General features: G+C 42.9%; 1 protein-coding gene across 1 annotated transcript in view; it reads right to left on the minus strand.

Moving 5' to 3' along the window:
- Positions 1-20,783, minus strand: part of LOC134397640 (solute carrier family 22 member 2-like) — a 29,546-nt gene that overhangs the window by 5,677 nt on the left and 3,086 nt on the right. Inside the window, exons 2-7 of the mRNA XM_063124474.1 lie at positions 12,329-12,432; positions 9,123-9,277; positions 7,994-8,162; positions 4,778-4,892; positions 3,079-3,191; positions 1,147-1,361 (exon numbers count right to left, since the gene is read on the minus strand). Coding sequence (XP_062980544.1) covers positions 1,147-1,361; positions 3,079-3,191; positions 4,778-4,892; positions 7,994-8,162; positions 9,123-9,277; positions 12,329-12,432 — 871 coding nt within the window. The remainder of the gene's footprint in view (positions 1-1,146; positions 1,362-3,078; positions 3,192-4,777; positions 4,893-7,993; positions 8,163-9,122; positions 9,278-12,328; positions 12,433-20,783) is intronic.

Consider the following 20,783-nt stretch of genomic DNA (forward strand, 5'->3'; position numbering starts at 1 on the left):
CCCTCCATCCTACTGCAGAAATGATGCGTGCAATTGCCATTCTGCAGATAAGGAATCTCATAATGTTTCTCCTCTACTGTCCTGGATCAGGATAATCAACATGTATATCAGAGCTGTGGAACCTTTGGCTTCTGGAGAACTGATTTGGCCCATGGAGGCTTGGACTCCCTCAGTGCCCTGCCCAAGCCCTTTTCCATGGCTTGGGAGTTCCCAGGGCTTGGGGAGGAGTTGGAAAGGGGAACCAACTGGTTTTCTCCCATCACAGATAAGAGAACATGGGGATTACTGCTGACTTCATTGGGAGGAGATGCTTCTCCTGTCATCCCCAATTGGGGGAAGGTAGTTCCCCTGCTGAAGTGACATTTGGAGAAAGCTGCTCTTCCCAGCTGTGCCTCTCTCACCACAGAGAATGCAAAATGGTCAGGGAGGGGGGAGGGATGAGGGCAGTGGACATGGACAAGACCACTGATGTCATCCAATCTACAGAGGATATATATTTACATATGATTTGCATATGCTAATCTATAGGTATAAAAGTACATATAGAAATCATTACTACAATTTAAATAAAAATACAATACATCTCACCATAGCAGGGAATACTGTGACCAGGTGACATCTATGCCTACTCAGCCTGCTGTCCTGGGGCCTTTTCTAGATGCAGGATTTTGAGGGCCCTTGGTCAAGGCACCCTGAATGGGCTCCTCCCTCACTGCCATTGTCACTGTCCTCTTTGTCATCATCACTACCACTTGCTTGCTTGCTTGACAGGCACAGGGCCATTGAGCAAGTAGGCAAGGGCATCTCCTGCTGCTCCTTCTCACCACCCCTGTTGCCTGGGCTAGAATTTGAGAAAGGCCAACAAGCAGGTTGCAGTGGTGGTGAGGAGAAGGAGGAGGAGTATGTCCAGGAGATCTTGTCAGTGGGCCCCTGCTGGAGTGTGGGGCCTCAGCAGGTGCCCATCCATACCTATCCTTGACGGCAGACCAGCCTGGTGCTAACTATTACAGGGACCTTCAAGCTGCTCTGTCTTCTTGTGGTTTTTTATCTTTATTCTGGACTTGGAGCAGACAGCCTTTCTGGCAGCCCTTCACATGGAAGACTGTCCTCTGTAAAGTAGGACATAAGGCCACCTGATGGACTTGCCTTCTGGGGTGAAAGCTGCAACAAGGCAAGCGACTCCTCCCACCAGATTTGCTGCAGCCCAGGGGTAGCGTCGGCCCACTCGCTCTGTTGTAAGTACGAGGATGATGGCTGCTGGAAATTCAACAAGGCTGGAGTAGAAAAAATCCAGGTAAACATTGTCTGCAGAAATTCCTAGGTACATGATGAGTCCTTGGTACATTACAGCACTTGTGAACCTAGGAAAAGAAAAGTGACCATGGTTAATTGTGAAAAGGTTTGTCAGTCTGAAAGAAGACTAGCCATTTCTCCAAGAAATCCCTGCTCAAAATATGTCACTTCAGTTCCAAATTAGTACCAATCTTGCCAAATAGTTGATACATGATAATGTTTTGTTTAGAATACGTCCCATTCCCCTGTAATGTTCCTGAGTGTATCTTCATTCTTTTTGTTGATGAAAAAGTAGAGTATAATAATAAATTTATTTCTTACCCGCCTCTCCATTTTGATCGAGGCGGGGAACTACAGTAAGTATAATATACATAAAATACTGATTAAAAACATATTATACATTGTTAAAACATCCTAAAAGCATCCTAAAATTCCACTGGATAGGCCTGCTGGAAGAGATCAGTCTTTATAGCTTTCTTAAATGCTAAAAGACTGTTAAATTGATGAATCTCCTATGTTATTTTTTATAGGGGCCACTTCACATACAAAATCTCAATCTCTCTCTCTCTCTCTCACACACACACACACACACTTAATTTCTTTCCACAGTCCAGGAATTTTGTGTCACACAGAGGTGACCAACAGTGTGGGTAGATTCAGAGAAGTGACTGAGCAATGTGGGCTGATGGGAGAGAGTTAGGGATGGGTCTTAATGGGAGAGGGGCAATTATTTTAGGACACTGCATTGGGCTTTAGTGGCACAACCACAAGGCCTCCACCAGGGCCAGCCCTCCCATGAAGTGGGATGAAGCCACAGGTGACTTATGCCCTCACCACCATCACCAGGAGCTGTCCCCTGTGGGTGCTGCCAGACAAGTTAGTGGGTGCTCCAGAGAGCCCTGGTGGCTGCTCTCCCACTGTGGCATTTGCCACAGCAGGAAAGTGGAGCAAACAGGGCTCTCTGGAGCTGCTGACTGGCCCAGTGGCACAACAGTAGGTGTCTCAGGGAACCCCAATGGCCCCACACTCCTGCTGCAACAAATGCACAGGAGAAGAGAAATCAGTGGGGCTCTCTGGAGAGCCACCTACCCTTCGGCTTACTCTGAGGGTGATCCAAAGGGTGATCCAAAGATTGGTTGGGTGGTCTTTCTGAAGAGCTGCATTGGCCATAAAAAGCAGGCAGCTTGACTCAGACAAGCCCAAATACCTGGCTCTGAGGAGTCCTTCCTTAAAGCAAGGCATTGTAGGAGGGGTGTCCCTGGAGATTGTCTGTACTGCAGTTGATGTCCAGGGATACCACCTCCCACAATGCCTGGCACTGGAAAAGGACCTCTCAGAGGTAGGCATTTGGGCCTTGCTATTTATCTGCAGCAGAAGCAGCAGCAGCAATGGCAGCTGTTGGGAAGTCAGTGAGAGTCATGGGGTTGGGCTGGAGATGAAGCACATGGCAGGGGGAGGGGAAACCGTGTGTGGTATGCGAGAGTGGGAGTGAGGGAGATAGATGGCAGGAGAGTGCGGGGGGGGGGAGGTGGCGTGTGATGGCAGGAGACGGTGTGTGCAGGTGGTAGGAGTGCTTGCACCAGCCCTGCTCCTTTGCCTCAGGGTCAATGAGTGTACTTTGTATCCAAAGAACTGGGCTGAATAGGAGGACATTTTGAGAGATAAGTGCACCACATCCTTAGTAGTATGAAATAGATCATATCCTGAACTGGAATAGTCTGAACCTGATATGATGGTTGTACACATGGTAGGGAAGTAATGAGACTGAGGTAAAATGCTTCATACCAATTATACATCAATATAAGTGTGTGTTTCCTCATCTGTGGTGTCCTCACAAGATCCATCAGTGAAGGGGTCTGTTTTGAATCCTTTTCATTTCCTTCTTCAAGGTTGATATTCTATAAAAGAACTGTTGCAAAGTTAATCAAAGGCAAAGGACATGGGTCATTTTACAGTGTGGTATGTGGGTGTGAAGTTGACATTTACTCAAATATATTTTGGCTCAGTAAATTCTACCATCAGCATTGGCTCCCAACGTTCCTGGCCTCCAATTATCATCATTTTGTCGCTCCCTCCTGCCTATGGACAAGGAACTCTGGGACTGGTAGTTCCTCAGAAAACATGTGAGAAAGGGAAGCACAAATGTCTTAGTTGCTCATACTATGAGTCATGGTTTAATTGCACAAGCACACTTGCTCTTCTAGTGAAGGGCCTGAGCCAGCAATTCACTGCTCAAATGTGTCCCTTCACCTTCCTGTCATGACAACCTTGAAACCTGAGGAGACCTCAGAAGGGGAATAGGACCCTGTTGCTGAACCTAGTAGTTGTCAAAGTCAGGAGAAGTCAAAGAATGCCAATAGCCTTTTTTGATGATATACTGCAACAGCTCACTCAAGGAGGCTGTGGCATTGAAGGAACCTAAACACCTGGACTGGTCCCATTCCCCTGGACTGGTCCTGTTCCCATACAGTTCATCCCCAGGAACAAAGGCACCAGTGGGTCTGGACAGGAGCTCAGAGATGGAGGCATACTGATTGTCTTGCAGTATATCATCTTTGAGCCATACTCACGAGGGGGGAGCATGTTCTGGATTCCAGTCCTACTAGCAAGCCAGGAAGAGGTGGGGTATCAGCTTTTCCTATAAAGCTGCTAAGCTGGAGCCTAATCATTGCTGAAGCAACCCCTTTATCCCTGCGCTCTCTGCTGGACAGCTCTCTTGCTAGACTGATCTACAGAATTATTCCTATTAAGTTTGGGAACTGATTTTCATAGCAGGGATGGCATAAATGGAATGTCACTTGTTCTGCTCTAAAATGGCTTCTGAATGTTTTCTGTGAATCTCACAAGATCTGCACATCAAGTATATACAGTAGATAAAGTAAAAAAGTTTGGTAAATATCCTCCACCATGAACTCCAATTTCACTTCATTCCCCCTCCCGTCATGATAATGGGGTTGCAGCCTGGGCAAGTAAAATGGTACACCCAGTAAAGTGTACCATTTTACCTGTCCATACTTTGGTTCAAATGGCACCACATACATGATAGGATCAACAGTTTAAAAAGTCTTGCTCCACTATTCAGAAATCACTTCCTGCCTTCATCTGTCCTCTTGGTACACCTGGAACAGACTTCCTTCCCCTGATACAGTTGGCTTTTAATCAATTTCCATGGTGATTACAAATTGGACTGCATGCATGCAGTGAACCACTATCCATAACTATAAGAGTTAGAAACTTGCATTTTATTTTAAGAGTCTTCTGGATTCTAATTCTGCACCAGATATCGGATTCCACAAAGAAGATAAAGTCTCTCTCTATACTTGGTCTGTAAAGAGCAGTGAAATCTGATAATGTTATAAAGCATGTTAAGTTCTGCTGTCAGATAACCTACTATTTCTACTAATTGCTATTACTAGTAGTCATCATCCTTACAGAACCAACAGCATCACAGGGAAGTGATTAGTTTATGCACACAAAAATTCACCTCAAAATGGGCAGACAAGACTTTCCCATTCTTTTTAGCAATATCATCCACGATTTTCATAGCTCTGCCATTCTGTCCTTGAGAGATCAGCCATCTGGGAGACTCCGGCAGACACCTACAAATAAAATCAGACAGATTCAGAATCATTGTGACGTGTCACATTCCAGAACAGCAATCATATTAGTTTGTTGCAGAAGGAAACATTTACATTAACATTTGAGTCTGACTTGGCCTCTCTGCAGCTGTTTCAATTCTAGTTGTTGGTAGCAGTATGCATGGGTGTAACAGGCCCAACTTTAGCCCTTAGTTCAAAACATGAAAGGCTTCAAGCCATGTTACACAGCTGTTAGAGTTGGACACATTGTGCCCAGCCTGCCTGAGTAAAGCCATGGTATCCCTAAGCACAGCCCCTACCATAGTGCATCCCTATAGCCCCGTGAGGGAGGACTCTGTCCACTCCATTCCCCTGAGGGGGGTGCCCCCACAGCAGAGGGAGGGGCAGCTGTAGAACTCTACCCCTCAGACTACACTTCTTTGCTTCAAGAAGTCTACTGTAAAGCCATGCATTAGTTAGGAAAGTCTGCCACCTAGTAACTGAAGACGGCTGTGAAGAAACGCCCTGTATATAACTGCTGTTGGTATGTAATGCTTACTTTGTGTGGCTTCTGTGGGGCTACAGTGAGTAGGCCTGAGGTCTTGTTTTGTTACTGTCAAAGGCCTCTGTAGTTAGTTGCTTCATGAATGTTCTAAAAGCGGAGAGATAGGGTGTGGATCAGGTAAACTTGATTCTGATTGGCTGGGGATTTTAGCTAGATAGAAAAGAACAGTTGACAGTTAGAGTTAGTCTGTGAAGAGGGAGGGAGGAGGTCTGTTGGTTGGTGTGTGATGTTTTAGAAGGACTAGCAGAAAGCTAAGGAGAAAGTGAATAGCTAAGGCCTAACTATTAAACTATCCTTTCTCTGTGCAATAACCTTCCTTGAATATCTGGAACAGGGAGCTGGTGGCTGTGTTATACCAGGAGGAAGGTTACTTCAAAGGCTTTTGACTTCTAAAAGGCTTTTGAGAAAGTCCCTCACAAAAGTCTCCTGAGCAAACTTAGCAGTCATGGAATAAGAGGAGAAGTCATTTTAAGAATCAGTAACTAGTTAAAAAACAAAAAGGAGAGAGTAGCAATAAACTGTAAATTCTCCCAATGGAGGGAAGTAAATAGTGGGGTCCCACGGGGATCTGTATTAGAAACAATGCTTTTTCAACCTGTTCATTAATTATCTGGAATTAGGTGAGCAGGAAAGTGGCCACGTTTGCTGGTGGTTAAAACAAAAAGGGATTGCAAGAAGCGTCTGGATGCCCAAACTGGAAGAATGGGCATCTAAATGACAAATGCAGTTCAACATAAGCAAGTGTAAAATGATGCACACTGGGGTGGGGGGTGGGATCCCAACTTGAAGTATAACCTGATGGGATCTGAGCTAGTGGTAACCATGCAAGAAAGAGATCTTGGGGTTGTGGTGGACAGCTCAATGAAAATGTCAACCCAGTGTGCGGCTGCTGTAAAAAAAGAAAAAGAAAAGGCAAACTCCATGTTAGGCATAATTAGAAAAGGAATTAAGAGTAAAACTGCCAATATCCGACTGCCTTTATACAAATTTATGGTGCCACCACATTTGGAATACTCTGTACAGTTCTGGTCACCATATTTTCAAAAGAATATATTGTAAATCTGGAAAAGGTCCAGAAAAATGGCAACTAAAATGATCAAGGGACTGGAGCATCTCCCCTATGAGGGAAGTTACAACAGCTGGGATTGTTTAGCTTGGGGGGGGGGGGGGAAGGTGAAGAGGAGACATGATAGAGGTGCACATGGTATGGAGAATGGGGATAGGGAGACATTTTTCTCCCTTTTTCAAAATACTAGAACCTGGGGTCATACCATGAAGCTGATTAGTGGGAGATTCAGGGCAGATAAAAGGAAGTACTTCTTCACAGGCGCAAACTATGGAATTTGCTACCACAAGATGTGGTGATGGCCACCAATTTAGATGGCTTTAAAATTGGGTTGGAAAAATTTCTGGAGGAGAAGGCTACTAGTCCTGATGGCTATGTGCTACCTCCAGTAGCAGAGGCAATAAGACTATGTACATCAGTTGCTGGGGAACATGGGTAGGAGAGTGCTGTTGCACTCATGTTCTGCTTGTGGGTTTCTGATAACAGCTGGTTGGCCATTGTGTGAAAAGAATGCTGGACTAGATGGACTGTTGGTCTGATCCAGCATGGCTCTCCTTATGTTTGTATGTTGTGAGTGTATTTGGCTGGGGTGGAGGTTTAGGGAATTTGGCATAAGGTAAAAAGTCATTAGAGGCTTGTAGCAGCATTTATTGTTGCAGCATTGTTGTCACTAAGCAGTCTTCTGAAAACCCCAAAATAAATATTAGTATTCCCTATGTACAAAACTTGTTTAAAGTTTATCTTGTCTCCAGTGTTGGTGCCTAAGGCCATAGCTAGACCTAAGGTTTATCCCTGGATCATCCAGGGGTCAAACCTGCTCATCTAGGTGACACACAGGGGATCCAGAGCTCAGGCAGGGGCGAACCCTGGATGATCCCAGGATAAACCTTAGGTCTAGCTGTGGCCTAAGTCTCTTATACCAGCTACTCAGAGGTTTTAAAGTATCCTAAGATAATTGGTGGAACTCTTGAATTATATAAAAGTTATATAAAAGGTAGGAGCCACACCAAGCAGGATATAACACTATGAAAGCAATATATGGTATGTGCCAATGGGCAGTTCAATACCCCCATAAAGCAGTAGTGTGGCTCCTGCCTTTTATATACCGTTTTCATACCGCTTTCATAGTGCAATGTATGGCTTTGTGTAGATTAGGCCATAGACTCCTATCACCCATTCCCAATGTCTGCTTCAGAATCCCTATCAGTGGGGCAGAGGAGTAGAGAACACAATTTCCCTTTATTGAAGCAGTGTGTCCAAATGCAGTACATTGAATGGCAAACATTCACTTACATGGAGAAAGTAAATGGTCAGGGAAGCTGCCTGCAACTGCTGCCCTCAGGTTATTGAGGATTGAACCTGCTTTCTCCTAGCTGCATAGACCCAGACCTCTTCTGCAGCTCCATCCTATTCTGTTTCTTGCTGGGAAATGGGCTTTTAGAGAAAGAGAGATCATGGGTATTGGCATTGAAAAAGAAGATGCTTTCTCACCAGTAATAGAGTAAAAGGAGGAAAGTCGGCAGAGTAACAGCAAGTTGAAGCCATCTCCAGTGAGGAATTGCATAAGCCAAAGCATCGAGGATGAGGAGGCCAAAGGCAAATGCCGCTTGGTAGAGAATGGCTACAATCCGTCTGTAGCCTGGACCAACGATTTCTGTGACTGGAAAATAAACAAGTTGATCTTCATCTTTTCAGACTCTTCACTGAAATGTAGCTTAATCACAGGTTTTGGTTAGAACAGATACTGGGTGTGTAATGGAAATGGATGACTGCAGTGGTCCTACGTGGTTCAAATATTGAAGAAATTTTATACAGAATAGGGTTCAGACTAAATCTGTACAGTTACAGAGGGAGTGCCCTCTTTCCTCTCCAAAATTTGTATTAGCTATTGGCACAAACCAGAACGAATACTAAGACTGTAAGTTTGAAAGTATGGCAATATCTGGTAAAATTCATTTATATGGGAATGTTTTATTTCTTCAAGATCCAGAGGCTTCTTTTCCTGACGTTGTTTAGTAGGAGTTCAGCATAAGGTTATTTCTAAAAATTGAAATGAATGAGTCTTAATTTAGATAAAAGTGGTCAAGATTGAATCTGGGAGGATTGTTCATTGCCATAGAAAGACACTCTGGTTAAATATTTAGGAATTAGAGTAACCCATAAATATCTGGCAGAATCTCAGAGGAATTGTGTAAGTGCATAAAGCCGATTCTGGCTTGGATTTGGCTAAGCCTGGCTCCAACTCTTAAAGCTTAAATCAGAGAGGAAGTTTCTATAAACTTGTATTTTACACCTAATAAATTCAGCAGTAGACATCCAGAGACAGAAGATGGACATTGCAGGTGTAGCTGCACAAGGGCAGATATTGCCCATGTTCTTTGGTACTGCCAAGACCATGCTAGCTACAGATTATGGGCATTGCAGTCCTACACATCTGGAAGGCACCAGACTGGGGAAGGGTGATGTACTCCCTGGACAATGATGGCTCTCTCATGCCACTGTAACTCTCTTAGATAGAACTATTACCTGCCTACAGTCCACACTGCTTTCATCCAGTGATGGGGCAGTGTTTTCTTTCCATTTGCTAGTAAAAATGCTCTTAGGAAAAAATCAGACTCACTTAGGATGTAGCCTGCTGTCCAGCTGCCCTTGCTGACTAGTCCTTGTATGAAGCGAAATATGACAGACCATAAGTAGTTCGGTGCTACAGCCACAAGGACTCCAGAGATGGAAGTTATCAGGGTGTTAATTAAGAGGCTTGTTTTACGTCCAAACCTGTATTGAGAGAGTAACAGGTAGAAGACGTGCAGAAGGATTTTTTTTAAAAAAAGATTCACATGCAAAAGTATACTTAAAACTTCATATACATACATCCTTTAAGAAACCCCAAATGCATTATCTATCTGTGGGTACAGTCCATATAGAGCAAAGGATGACCATATGTCTTAATAAGGTCTATGTAACCATATTAAAGCTTTAGTTATTAGGAGGTATAGAGATGTAATAAATTAATGAAGGATTCCTGAAAATTATCTTTCAATGGCATGAGTGAAAATGCCTAAGGATAGTTATACAATGGTGGAATGAAGGACAGTTTCTTTATACTTCCAGCTAGATATAGGTAGTCAGCAACATAGTTGTAATCTGCTTTGCTGTTATCTTCCATGAATACAGCATAATCATAGCTGTGAAAAATGGCGGAAATGATGCTGTTTTATTGATTGATCTTTGCAGAGACAGGGATAAGGTGCATGCTGTTAGCAGAAATGACTGAATAAAGCAGACTGCATCCAGAAAGTGAAGGGCTTGGCATTTATTGAGCCATAAATAGATAGTCCCCTAGCTGGAAGTATAAACAGAGCAAAGAAGGCCAGGCTTTGAATAGAATGAAAACACTAATACAAAACACATAGTGAACATGCTAGTCATTTTATACACAAGAGACTGGGGTTAAAAAGGAAACTGATTTGGCTCCATCTGGCCTGCAAAGCTGTAGCTCTGTGGTAAGACTAGCTGCCAGCAACTGGCACCATAGGTGAACCATGCAATCAACACCCCCACATCCCAAGGGTAGATCTAGCCTGTGGTTTGGGGGAAACTGGGAAACATAGGCTCAGCCCTCCAAGGGCAAAGGAAGCAGCTGCTCTTGGGGATGGAGGGCTCTCACTTCCTGCCTCCAACTGAGAACAGCAGTGGAGCAGTAGGATATTCCACATCACCTGAGGGAGGACTGGAGGGCTGTCTATATGCACTTAAAGCCCCAGGGTGGATGTGCGGTGGTGATGCGTCAATTATACAATGCAGCAGCCACCTAGCAGCCATCACAGGGCTTTCCTGCAAAGCTCTGAAGAAAAAAAAGTCATGGACTTACCCCAACATTTTTCTCTGGAGTTAGGTGAGTACGGCACATCCACCATCAATCCTTGCTTCATAGTCATGCCAGAGGCATGGCTGGGTGGATGGCGACCCCAGATTGGTTGCCATTTGCCTGGGCAGAGCGTGGGCTCAGCTGCCAGAAACCCCATGCTTTTGCTGCTACATCAGGATTAGCTGCTGTCACAAAAGCGTGGGGTTTTGTTTATCGTGGCGGCAACCTACCTTCGTATAGGTTTTCATATAGGGTCCCAAAGGCAAGCAGGTGGTCTGACTTAGCCCTTCTATCTCTCACTCACCTCTGCACCCTTAGTCAAATTCCCTCTATACATGCATGGAAATTGAAATAATGACATCTTCGTTATTTTATTTGTATTGTTTTAATTTGTAATTTTTCTTCAAATTTGACATCCAACTTAAGTTGACACCCTAGACAACCGCCTAGTTCACCTATTTATTTATTGCATTATAGTGAAATGCATTGATCTCATTACTATGGCACTGGCTAGACCCAGACCTGCTTAGCTTCAGCAATAGTGCTGTATTATGGATCTTCAGACTATGCCTTGGTGGTTCTGAATAAGGAGAGGGATGAAGCTATAGCAGCTGCCCAGCAAATAAATAACTTTATTTCTGTTGACTCAGAAATGCTTGGAGAGAAAGTACTGTGACTGCTGGGTTGTTCTTGGTCTCACCATTGTCTCTAGCTGGCAGAACTGTTGGCTATTGGCTGAAGTTCAGTAGCTGACTGGTTGCATAGCTCTACCCACAAGATTAAATGTTCATCCTGTCCAAGTATCTAATGCTAGATTAACAACAGTGAATTTGGAGATAAGTGATTATTGTATACAGCATTATAAACTGTATAGGCCTAATATTCTACTTCCTTCTCTGGATACACACACACACACACACACACAGAGAGAGAGAGAGAGAGTCCAGGGTAGAACAGTAAAAAACTGTTTTACTGGAAACAGTAAAACAGGAAACAGAACCTGGAAAAACCTTTAAGTATACTTAAGAGATACAGGTTATATCTAATGTTAGTCCTACTTAGAGTAGACCTACTGAAATGAATGGGATTTACATTAGACTAACATTGGGTACAATCCACACCATGCTTCTTGTGTTGCACACTTCCATGCAGAAGGAATTGTTTGATGAGATGCCTCCAGAAGCTAAAGGGCAAACTAGCATTTACAAGGAAGAAAATGTCTACAGAATGTTGTCACATTTCCCAGTGTACCTCAAAAAGGAGGGGTCTGCTCCCCTATAGTAAGACACACCACCCACATTTTCTTCAAACAGGTTATATCTACAACAGGCCATACTGTCCATTCCTGTTTAAGTAACAGGAATGGCCTGGCCTGACCACCCAGTCACACTGACTTCACAATATTGTATATTATCATACCCCACTCTATATTATCTTCCATTCTTTTGCTGTTGGAAGACGGTGGGGCAGAGGGTAAGTTGTAGTTTCTGGACAGAGGGTAAGTTGAACTAGATCAACCTTCCCCAGCCTGGTAACCTCTAGATGTGTTAGACTACAATTCCCATTACCCCCAACAAGCATGACCATCCAACCAGGTATTATCAGAAATTATGATGAAATAGCATATTTCCTTCTCATCAAACTGCACACCAAACCTTGATTACGTTGTTGTTGTTATTGTTCCACCTGACATTTTTAATAATAATTAGAATATTGTCATATGAGCTTTGATTCTGCATGTACTCAAAGGATGCTGTATCTAGAAGATCTAATAATTCAACCTTGAGTTCCTTACTCAAAACAGGAGTGAATGAATCAATACACAATGTTATAAATTATATTAGGAAATGTTTTTAATAATTAGTCTCAATCACTTTCCACCACACATCCTTAATTCGAGGGAAATTGATTCTAAAGTTAGTGGGGGTGTTAAATTTCACCTATCATTCTGTACTTACCTGTCTGCTATGTAGCCAACATATACAGACCCAATGAAAAATCCACCATTCACACATGCCTGAAATACATCTAACTTCCAGGAGTCTTCGCACACCAAGTTAAACTGTGGGAACACAATTAGGAGTAAAATAATAAATGAGTTTTGATCTCTAGAATGTATTGATATTCAGATCAAAAGAGAAAGCTACTATTGCCTGTGAAGTCTACTGGCATAATTAAACCGCATAGGAACAACCTGTAGTACACATGGTTTCCGACAACCTCCTTTCCCATTTAGAAATGATCTGTTGCTATTGTTGTAGTAATCTTTACACATTAAATAATTTGGAACGATGTACATAAGGCCTGAGCTGATAACGACAGGTAGACTTCAGTACAACTTGACCGCTGTTGATTTTTTTGGTTATATTCACATCTAGCCCTTGCAATGTAAGCTAAGTTACTTGACTGTGTCCAGGAAAAATTGATGTAATATAATATTTAAACATTTATCATCAAGAATCTGAAGGATAACTGACACACTTAAAGGAACTGACTTGTTTTGTACCTGGGCTCTGCAACATCAGTTCTGAATACCTATGTGATTTCTTGGTCTGGTGCTAATGATAGTCAAGACAACACAGGTTGAAGTGCTTAGTAAGCTCCATCCGATGATAATTTTATTGCATGCTCATTACTGGGCACTCACGGATTCCTCAGAAGTAGCTCACATGACGTCATCTGCCTCTCGCATGCCTTCCGCCCCTTCTGGTCTTCCTTATGCCACAAGAAAAACCAGAAAAACTACAAAATATTTTTTAAACCAAAGTTGCTGCTCTCTCCTGGGGCACATCTATACGGCTTGTTTTCCCTGACTTAAATGTGCATATTTGCGTTTTGGGTTACATGATGCAGCCATCCATTTGCCGTAGTGCCGGGGTCTTAGCTTGATAATGCGCGTCTTCGCATTCGTGATTTACTGTGACTTTTAGATAACATCCGCATTTGCACCAAGTTATGGTTATGTGTTTTGGGGGAAGTTGAATAGCATTTTGACATGTGGCGGAGCTTTGTGGGTGGGACAACGTGATTGGCTGACTTCCCGATTTCACACCAATCAGCTGCCTCATTCCTTCGCTACGGTTTTACTTTCTGCCATTCCCTGCTGCACGTTGCCCCTTCCAAGGTGGGCGGGTGTCTGTTGGTGACCTCCTGGCAGTAGAAGCCTTTCTTTGGGGAGGACATGGCAGCTCGCTTCCCCCCCCCCCCAGTTTTGCAACAAAGGGGAGCAGCAGCAGCGGCAAGAAAGAGTGAGAGCGGTGAAGGGAGTTGCTGAGCCAGGAGGGGGGCGGGCTTTGGAGCCGCTACTCACCCTTGCGCACGTCAGCTGTGTGCGCCCCTCACTGGCTCGCGTGTGTATATGTGGTTCTTCCTCTTTTCCAGCATCTATTGGACGGCTTTCTCTCCCTCCTCCTCTCCCTTGCCTGCTTCCTTTCCTCCATTCACTCCTATTGAGAGGAGGGGAGTCATTGACTATGAATGAATGGAGTGGTCCCATCAGGGCTCCCTCTCCCCTCCCTGTTTCCAAGCTGTTCTGGGGACCATTTGAGAATGGCGTTGGATGGCTGATTGTTCAGCCCAAGGTCCGTCAGGAGAAGCCTTTTATGTCTTCTGAAAGGACGGGGCGCTCGTTTCCCCATTGTTGTTTTTAAAAATAAAATCAGATGCAAGGAGCACTGCCCTTCTCTGGAAACCGCCACAAAGAAGCCAGCAACAGGTTAGCATTCGCTGATTTTACTTCTATTGTCTCGTTCCTTTTCCTCCGCGCTTGCATTTATAACTTATTTATTTATTACATTTATATCCCGCCTTTTTTCCTCCAAGGAACCCAAGATGGCATACATAATCCTCCTCCTCTCCATTTTATCCTCACAACAACAACCCTGTTGTTCCTTGTGGGGAGGTGTGCCAAATCGTCCTTGGTTAATGCAAATTTCTGTTGTGCAATAGTATATCCATCACCCATCCTTGCATTGAAATCCCCCATTGTACCCCCAAGGTACAGTTCATTAATTGCAGAGTCCATTACCTGCACTATCATTGTGCAGGGGTGTTGTTGTTGACTAATTGTGTCCAAAAGGGATTCAAGAGTATCCCACATATCGGGGGTGTAATAAATTGAGCCCCTAGGGGGGATATAAATATTTATACACACCAGCCTGATATTTCTGTATTTAGCCAATTGGATAGCCTGCAAATTTTGTGAGGGAGTGGGTATTTCCTTAATTTCAACATTCAGGTTTACAGATATCCCCAGGGCTAATCCACCACAACTCCCTTTTTTAGCAATCTTTCTGGCAGGTTTAATGAAAAATTGATAGCCTGGAAGCTCTAGGTTTTTTTGTATCCATGTTTCTTGTAGCCCCATTATATGAAATTTGGATAGATATTGTTTGAATCCTATGTCCATCAGTTTATTATCCCATCCTTCCAGGACAAAAACCTCAGTGGGGCTGAGGGTGGATCTGTGTGGGCTTTTCCAAAGAGATAGGAGGAGCACTTTTCTTTATTCATTTTACTTCTAGCGGTTCTTTGTCAGTCACTGGGAGGTCTAGGCTTTAAAGGACAAGATGGCTTAGCCGCCGCGACTTTCGCCATGGATATTTCTGTTATTGGACTCAATGATAGCTTCCCTGCATAGATTGCAGGGTTAGTGTTCGTCTTGGTGCATTCCCCCTCTTGATCCCTATTATCATTGACTGTAATATCATATTGTCTTATCTCGGCCCCAGGTGCTACAGCTGGATTATCTGAGTGTATCAATGGGTGGCCATCAAGCGCCCTTTTGATCACACTAATGTTCGGGTATAGTATACCTGTATTGTCTGTTGGATTTAAAGGCATGACCTGGTCTCTAATAGAGCTGGTTAGATCTATCTTACACCTCTGACCATTGGGGATATGACCCGTTTTAGGTTGACTTTCCTTAGGGGGGTGTATGGGAATATCGGGGGCTGAAGTATTCACTCTGCCATCCGCCTCACTTGTCTTCTTTAGGGGTTGTAGGTCTTGTTTATTAAGCCTATCTTTGCCAGCAGCCCTTTCTTTTTTGATTCGCGGGGTTTCAACCCGTGATTTCACCATATGTTGGGATTTTTGAGGTTTAAGTATTTCCAACAGAGCTCTTAGTCTAGAAAGGGTTTGATGTTGGTATATGCTAGGTAAGGCATCAAAACTCTCTATGAGCTTTATCTCTTCTGGGTAAAGTTGTTCCAAGAAGCCACTCCTATCCTCTTTCTCAAAAAGTCTCATGTCTCTCTCTTCTTTGTTTCCGGGAAGTGTTAAAGGACTTTTGGACTGATTGATTTCTGGTTGAGGTGCGTCAAAAAGATCCCCAAGGTCCCCCAGCCTTATGGGTCCCATTTCTCTGACTTCACCGTGGTTGCATAGTGTTACAGAAGTCTTGGGCGAATAATCAGAAACGATTGTTGAGGCTGTATTCTCTAAGTTGATGAGATCACCAATCCTGGGATCCGATTGAGGCATGTTACGGATATGAACATTCGTGTTGCTGGAGGATCCCAATGAGGACATTGGGGAGATATCTTTGAAATATCTATTCACTGTCAATCCCCGTCTTAGGTATTCTTCTTTGTTTCTATATATCTTAGCCGCCAAATCCGAAGAAGCGAAGGTAACCAGGGCTCGTGCTGTTTTGTAGTTATAGTAGAGATATTCAATTTTTTGGATTGTTTCCATATTTTGCCCAAGTGAGTTTGCATCCCAGATTGATATCAACTGTAGGAAATGCAATTTTCGCTCTTGTTGCGTTAGAATGCCCCTTGGTTTGGGGTAGTTGGAAAATACCAAGGTACAGTTCATTAATTGCAGATTCCATGAGGATTTCCCCCCAGATAGGAGCGTTGGTGCTGATGTTCTTTTATTCTCAACTGAAGGCTTTTTGTTTGTTTGTTTGTTTGGGCTTCATGGCCAAGTAATGCCCACAGGTCCTGAATTTCAGTTATATTTACTATGTTGGAGAAGATACCCTGGTTTTCACGTATCAGTTTCCTCTCTCCCGGATCGGTTATCTGCATGGTCCTTTCCTTCTTTGGGATCAATGGTTGTGCTGCTCTGTTCTTGCCTTGGGCATCCAGTATTTGGAATGGTTTATTATAATTCATTTTAGGCTTGTTTTTATACTTGGATGGTTGTCTCATATTTTCTGTTTTCTTTCTCCCTTTATAGTTTATAGCCTTTAATTTTTTTGATTTCAGACCCCTATGATTGGAAGGTGGGATGTTGTCTTTCTTTCTCCTGTTAGCTTGGTTGGTCTCCTCTCCGCTGGGGTAGGCTGTCTGATATATCTGTCACAGTTATGTTCGAATCACTGGCTTTATAATTTGGTTTAATTCATTTATGTTCCAGCTTGTCCTCTTTTGCTTGACCACTCTTGACTTCCTTTATGTTTTTGGCCAATACAAAGTTAATGAAGGTGATTAGTAGGTCCTTACTTTCAGATAAGTAGTTCTTTATTAATGTTATATCCTCTGCCCAGCATCCAAATAGAGCTTTAATCATCTCGTGCTGGGATCTAAGCAGGCTGGACCACACCTGGGGATCGCTATTCCTGTTCGATGGAGAATTTGTATAGCCATCTAATTGGGGGAAAGATAAGCTGGGTTGCGAAGGGGATAGACTACTACCCACTGATATTTGTTCATTCATAGGAAGTATAGTCGTTATCTCTACTGTGTTGTCTTGATATATACAATGGGGTTGTCTATTACCCATTAGACCCTCCCCAACTGTAGAAAATTCGGACGCCAAACTACGTCTGCTTTCTTTTGGGAATTCGGGTTCTGGTGGCATCATTAACATGTTTGGACCCAATGACCAGTCCAAGATCTCATTTGTTGTTGTGGTGTTGGAGTGCCTACTGTCTTTATTTGTTGTTTTAATTCCCTCTGAGTTAACTGAAAAAAAGCTGGTTATCTTGGATTGTTTGTGTTTATGTTTCCTCCTACGGGGGACATATTCTGCTGTCATTGGAACGATACCCTGTTTTTTGTACTCTCCTCTAGTTAAAATCATTCTGTTATACACTGTGTGACTTTACAGGCTCTGCTGTCTTGTTCAAACATCCTCCTCCACACTCCCCTTTCGGTTATCAAATGTTCAGACACGTGCTGGTGCTAGCTTTTGTAGAAGTAGGGTGTAACACTGGGAGGTTGTTGAGGCAGTTAGGAGACCCTTCGTTTCTTTCTTAACACGGTTTTCCAGTAATTAACTGCTATATTTTCGTTTACGCAGTCAGCTGTTTTATCTTGCTAACTATTGAACTTCAATAGTTCAATGATTCGCTCACCAGTCAGTGCTGTTTACTGTGATTATCTTAATTGTCCTCCACTTTGTCTGGCCTACTGGTTATTGGCAGCTAGCCGACCAGCAACCTAATGATTAAAGGGCTGTCTCCTGTTTTATTGCCGCAATCAAAAATGACACGCCTCAGATCTTATGGTCTTTGGTTCTTTGGTTCTTCACATCATCCAGACCTTCTCACAATCGTTCATTCCTTGCCCTGCAACTTTTCTTTTTCTTTCCTTTCATTTCTTTCTTTTATGATTAATTATCCGTATCTCTGTGGTCCTCTATGGTCCATGAAGCACACAGGTACAAATTGCAATTAAAATTTAAAAGATAAGTGTCAAAAGTTTAAAAGGTTAAAAAAACGACTGAGAGAACCTGGTGAAAGTCCCTCTTCATCACAACAGTTAAAGCTGCGGTGCCCTGCTCTCTTTTGTATCTGGTCACTCTAGTATAGCTCCTGCACCTTTAACTGTTGTGATGAAGAGGAAATTTCACCAGGTTCTCCATATATACAAATGACACCTGCTGAAATTCCCTTTTCTATGCAACTGTTAAAGATACAGGAGCCCTGTCCTCCTTTTCATATGGTCACCCTAACACACACCCAAATGGTGTTTAAAAGAAGCAAAACCTTCCATCAAACATTGCAAAGCATGGAGACAGCTAGGGATGTGTGAATCAGCAAACCATGATTCAGATTTTCCCAGATTCTCCCATTTCCACCTTCAACTCATTCTGATTTGTGTCCATACCAGATTGTGAGCGTTTTCCGCATGAAAATTTGTGCATACTTTCAAGCACATTTTTCCAAATCAGTTGTGTGAATTTTTAAATGTACCCATTCTACTCCCACTGACAAAGGTGTGTTTTCAAATGCCTTTTCTGAGCACATTTTTTGTTGTGCGAATCACATTGCAAACTTGGAAATATATGATCTTCAAACTGCAGATTGTATGGGTCTGCTTTCAGTGAATTGGATACATTTGGGCCAAAAACAAACAGAAAGGAATTTGCCACCCATTCTCAGAGACTGTGCAAACCGACTTCTGACATGAGCATTCTTGTGTGCATTCCTTGATGTGCATTCTTTCCTGGAGGGAAAGCATTGATATAGATCCAGTTTAAATGCAGCAACAGTACTATGCAGGAAGCACTTGCCAAAAGAATGTATGACAACCACACAGATATGTAATGACCTACAAAAATGAACAATTGTACTAGGGTTATGGGAGCTTAATCATACCACCTCCCAATCTCTGAATATGTTTTAGAGACTTGGAGACAGTATTGTAGAATGGTCATTGTCCAAAAATGTATCATCTGTATGCAGTGCATAGCCAATCCATATATTATGATTGTGATACTGATGTTTCCCCCAGAAACACTGTAAGGATGGATGTCAAAGATGCATAGTCTATGCATCCTTTAAAAACACATCCATGTGCATGGGTCAGGGACTCCTGGGTCATGTGTAGAGGCAGCCCCAGGGGCAAGGATATGAACAGGGATTTTCTATATCTTGACCCAATACTCAAACCATCACATCTCATAAGTATACATAGCTGAATGTATACAAGGTATACAAGGCTGAAGTAGGCTACTTTGCAGTTATTATCACAAGATACTTTATCTAAATAAGTGCTTAGCTATAAAGCAATGTCCTTAGCTATAAAATTATTTAGCTTTGCAGCAACCGCCCTTGCCACCTGCTCCAGATCTAGGAAGAAGTCTTTGAAGTCTTTGACGTTTTTGTTTTGTTTTTTGTTCTACTGAATTATTGTTGAATGTTTTACTGTTCCCGCTAATTGCACTCAAGATGCCGAGTATCTCAGAAGTTGCTGACCATAACATATTAAATATGACAGATGCTCATTTGGGGGAGGAAGTCACTTTTTACAAAGGTTCTGGAAGCATTCCTTCACTCTGCAAAGGAAACGATGGGCCATTGATGCAGGGATTGGTTAGAGCACTTCTAGTAAAGTGAGATTATTGGAATCAAATGAAGCAAAAATTCAAGGGTTAACTGTTCTGGGCAGGGGATTATTTTGCTTTTTAAACAAAGAACAAATCTTTCAAGGAGGACTGGTAAAATTACTGTGTAACACTGATCCATTCCAAAACCCTAAGCAAAATCAAAGTAATCTATGCACAAAGTCCAGGCCTATACATTATCATCAATACTATTGCTATGGAGGCCCTGGACTTCTTACTCTACCTGTGATGCCCATCGAACTATAATTAGTTTAGATAATAATGCAGAACTGCAGCAGAAATCTCATCTGCTAAAGAATAGTTTGTTCCTATGAATCTATATAAAGCCTCCCGCCTTATACAGCATCAAACCACTGGTCCATCTAGATCAATATTGTACAATCTGACTAGCAGCAACACCCCAAGGTAGAGGCAGAGGTTTGGCCTAATCCTGCTACTTGAGACCCTTTTCACACGTGTTGCCAGGACTGACCATGGAATCTTTTGTAAACAAAGCATGTATTTGTATCACTGACCTACGGCCCTCCGTATCACTGCATCACCCTCTATACTGATTTGTATTAGGAATCTCATTCAACAGAGTACCTGCCACAATTACTTTCACTCATAGATCCTGTTCAGATGACACACTACGCCATGCTAGTTAAGCATTTTGAGCTAAACATTATGGCTTAGCGTGTTGTGTGAACCATGACTTAGCATGTTGTGTGAACCATTCCTAACCTTGGTGGCTACATAACCACAGTTTAAACATGCTCACTAACCATTTGCTGCAAAGAGGTTAGTAGCCTAACCATGGATTAGAGTGTCATCTGAACAGACCCATTTAAATGAATGAAACTGGGGGGGGGGATGGCAGTCTTTTTCTTGTGGAATTTACGGCAATACAGGTTTGTTGCAATCTCTAGATGTGAATAACATCAACTGCCATCAGCCCCAGCCATCATGGCCAATATTCAGGAATGCTGGGACTTGTACTCTAAAACATCTGGAGGGAACCAGGGAGTGGAAGGCTGATCTAAAACATATCACAATTCCTCTACAAGGAGAACTGCAGCAGTAGATGGATTTTCCTGAAAAACAGTTTGGCCATGGCTATGAATCTTCCCCTGC

This window comes from Elgaria multicarinata, chromosome 4 (genome assembly GCF_023053635.1).
Source record: "Elgaria multicarinata webbii isolate HBS135686 ecotype San Diego chromosome 4, rElgMul1.1.pri, whole genome shotgun sequence".
In the NCBI taxonomy this organism is placed as follows: domain Eukaryota; kingdom Metazoa; phylum Chordata; class Lepidosauria; order Squamata; family Anguidae; genus Elgaria; species Elgaria multicarinata.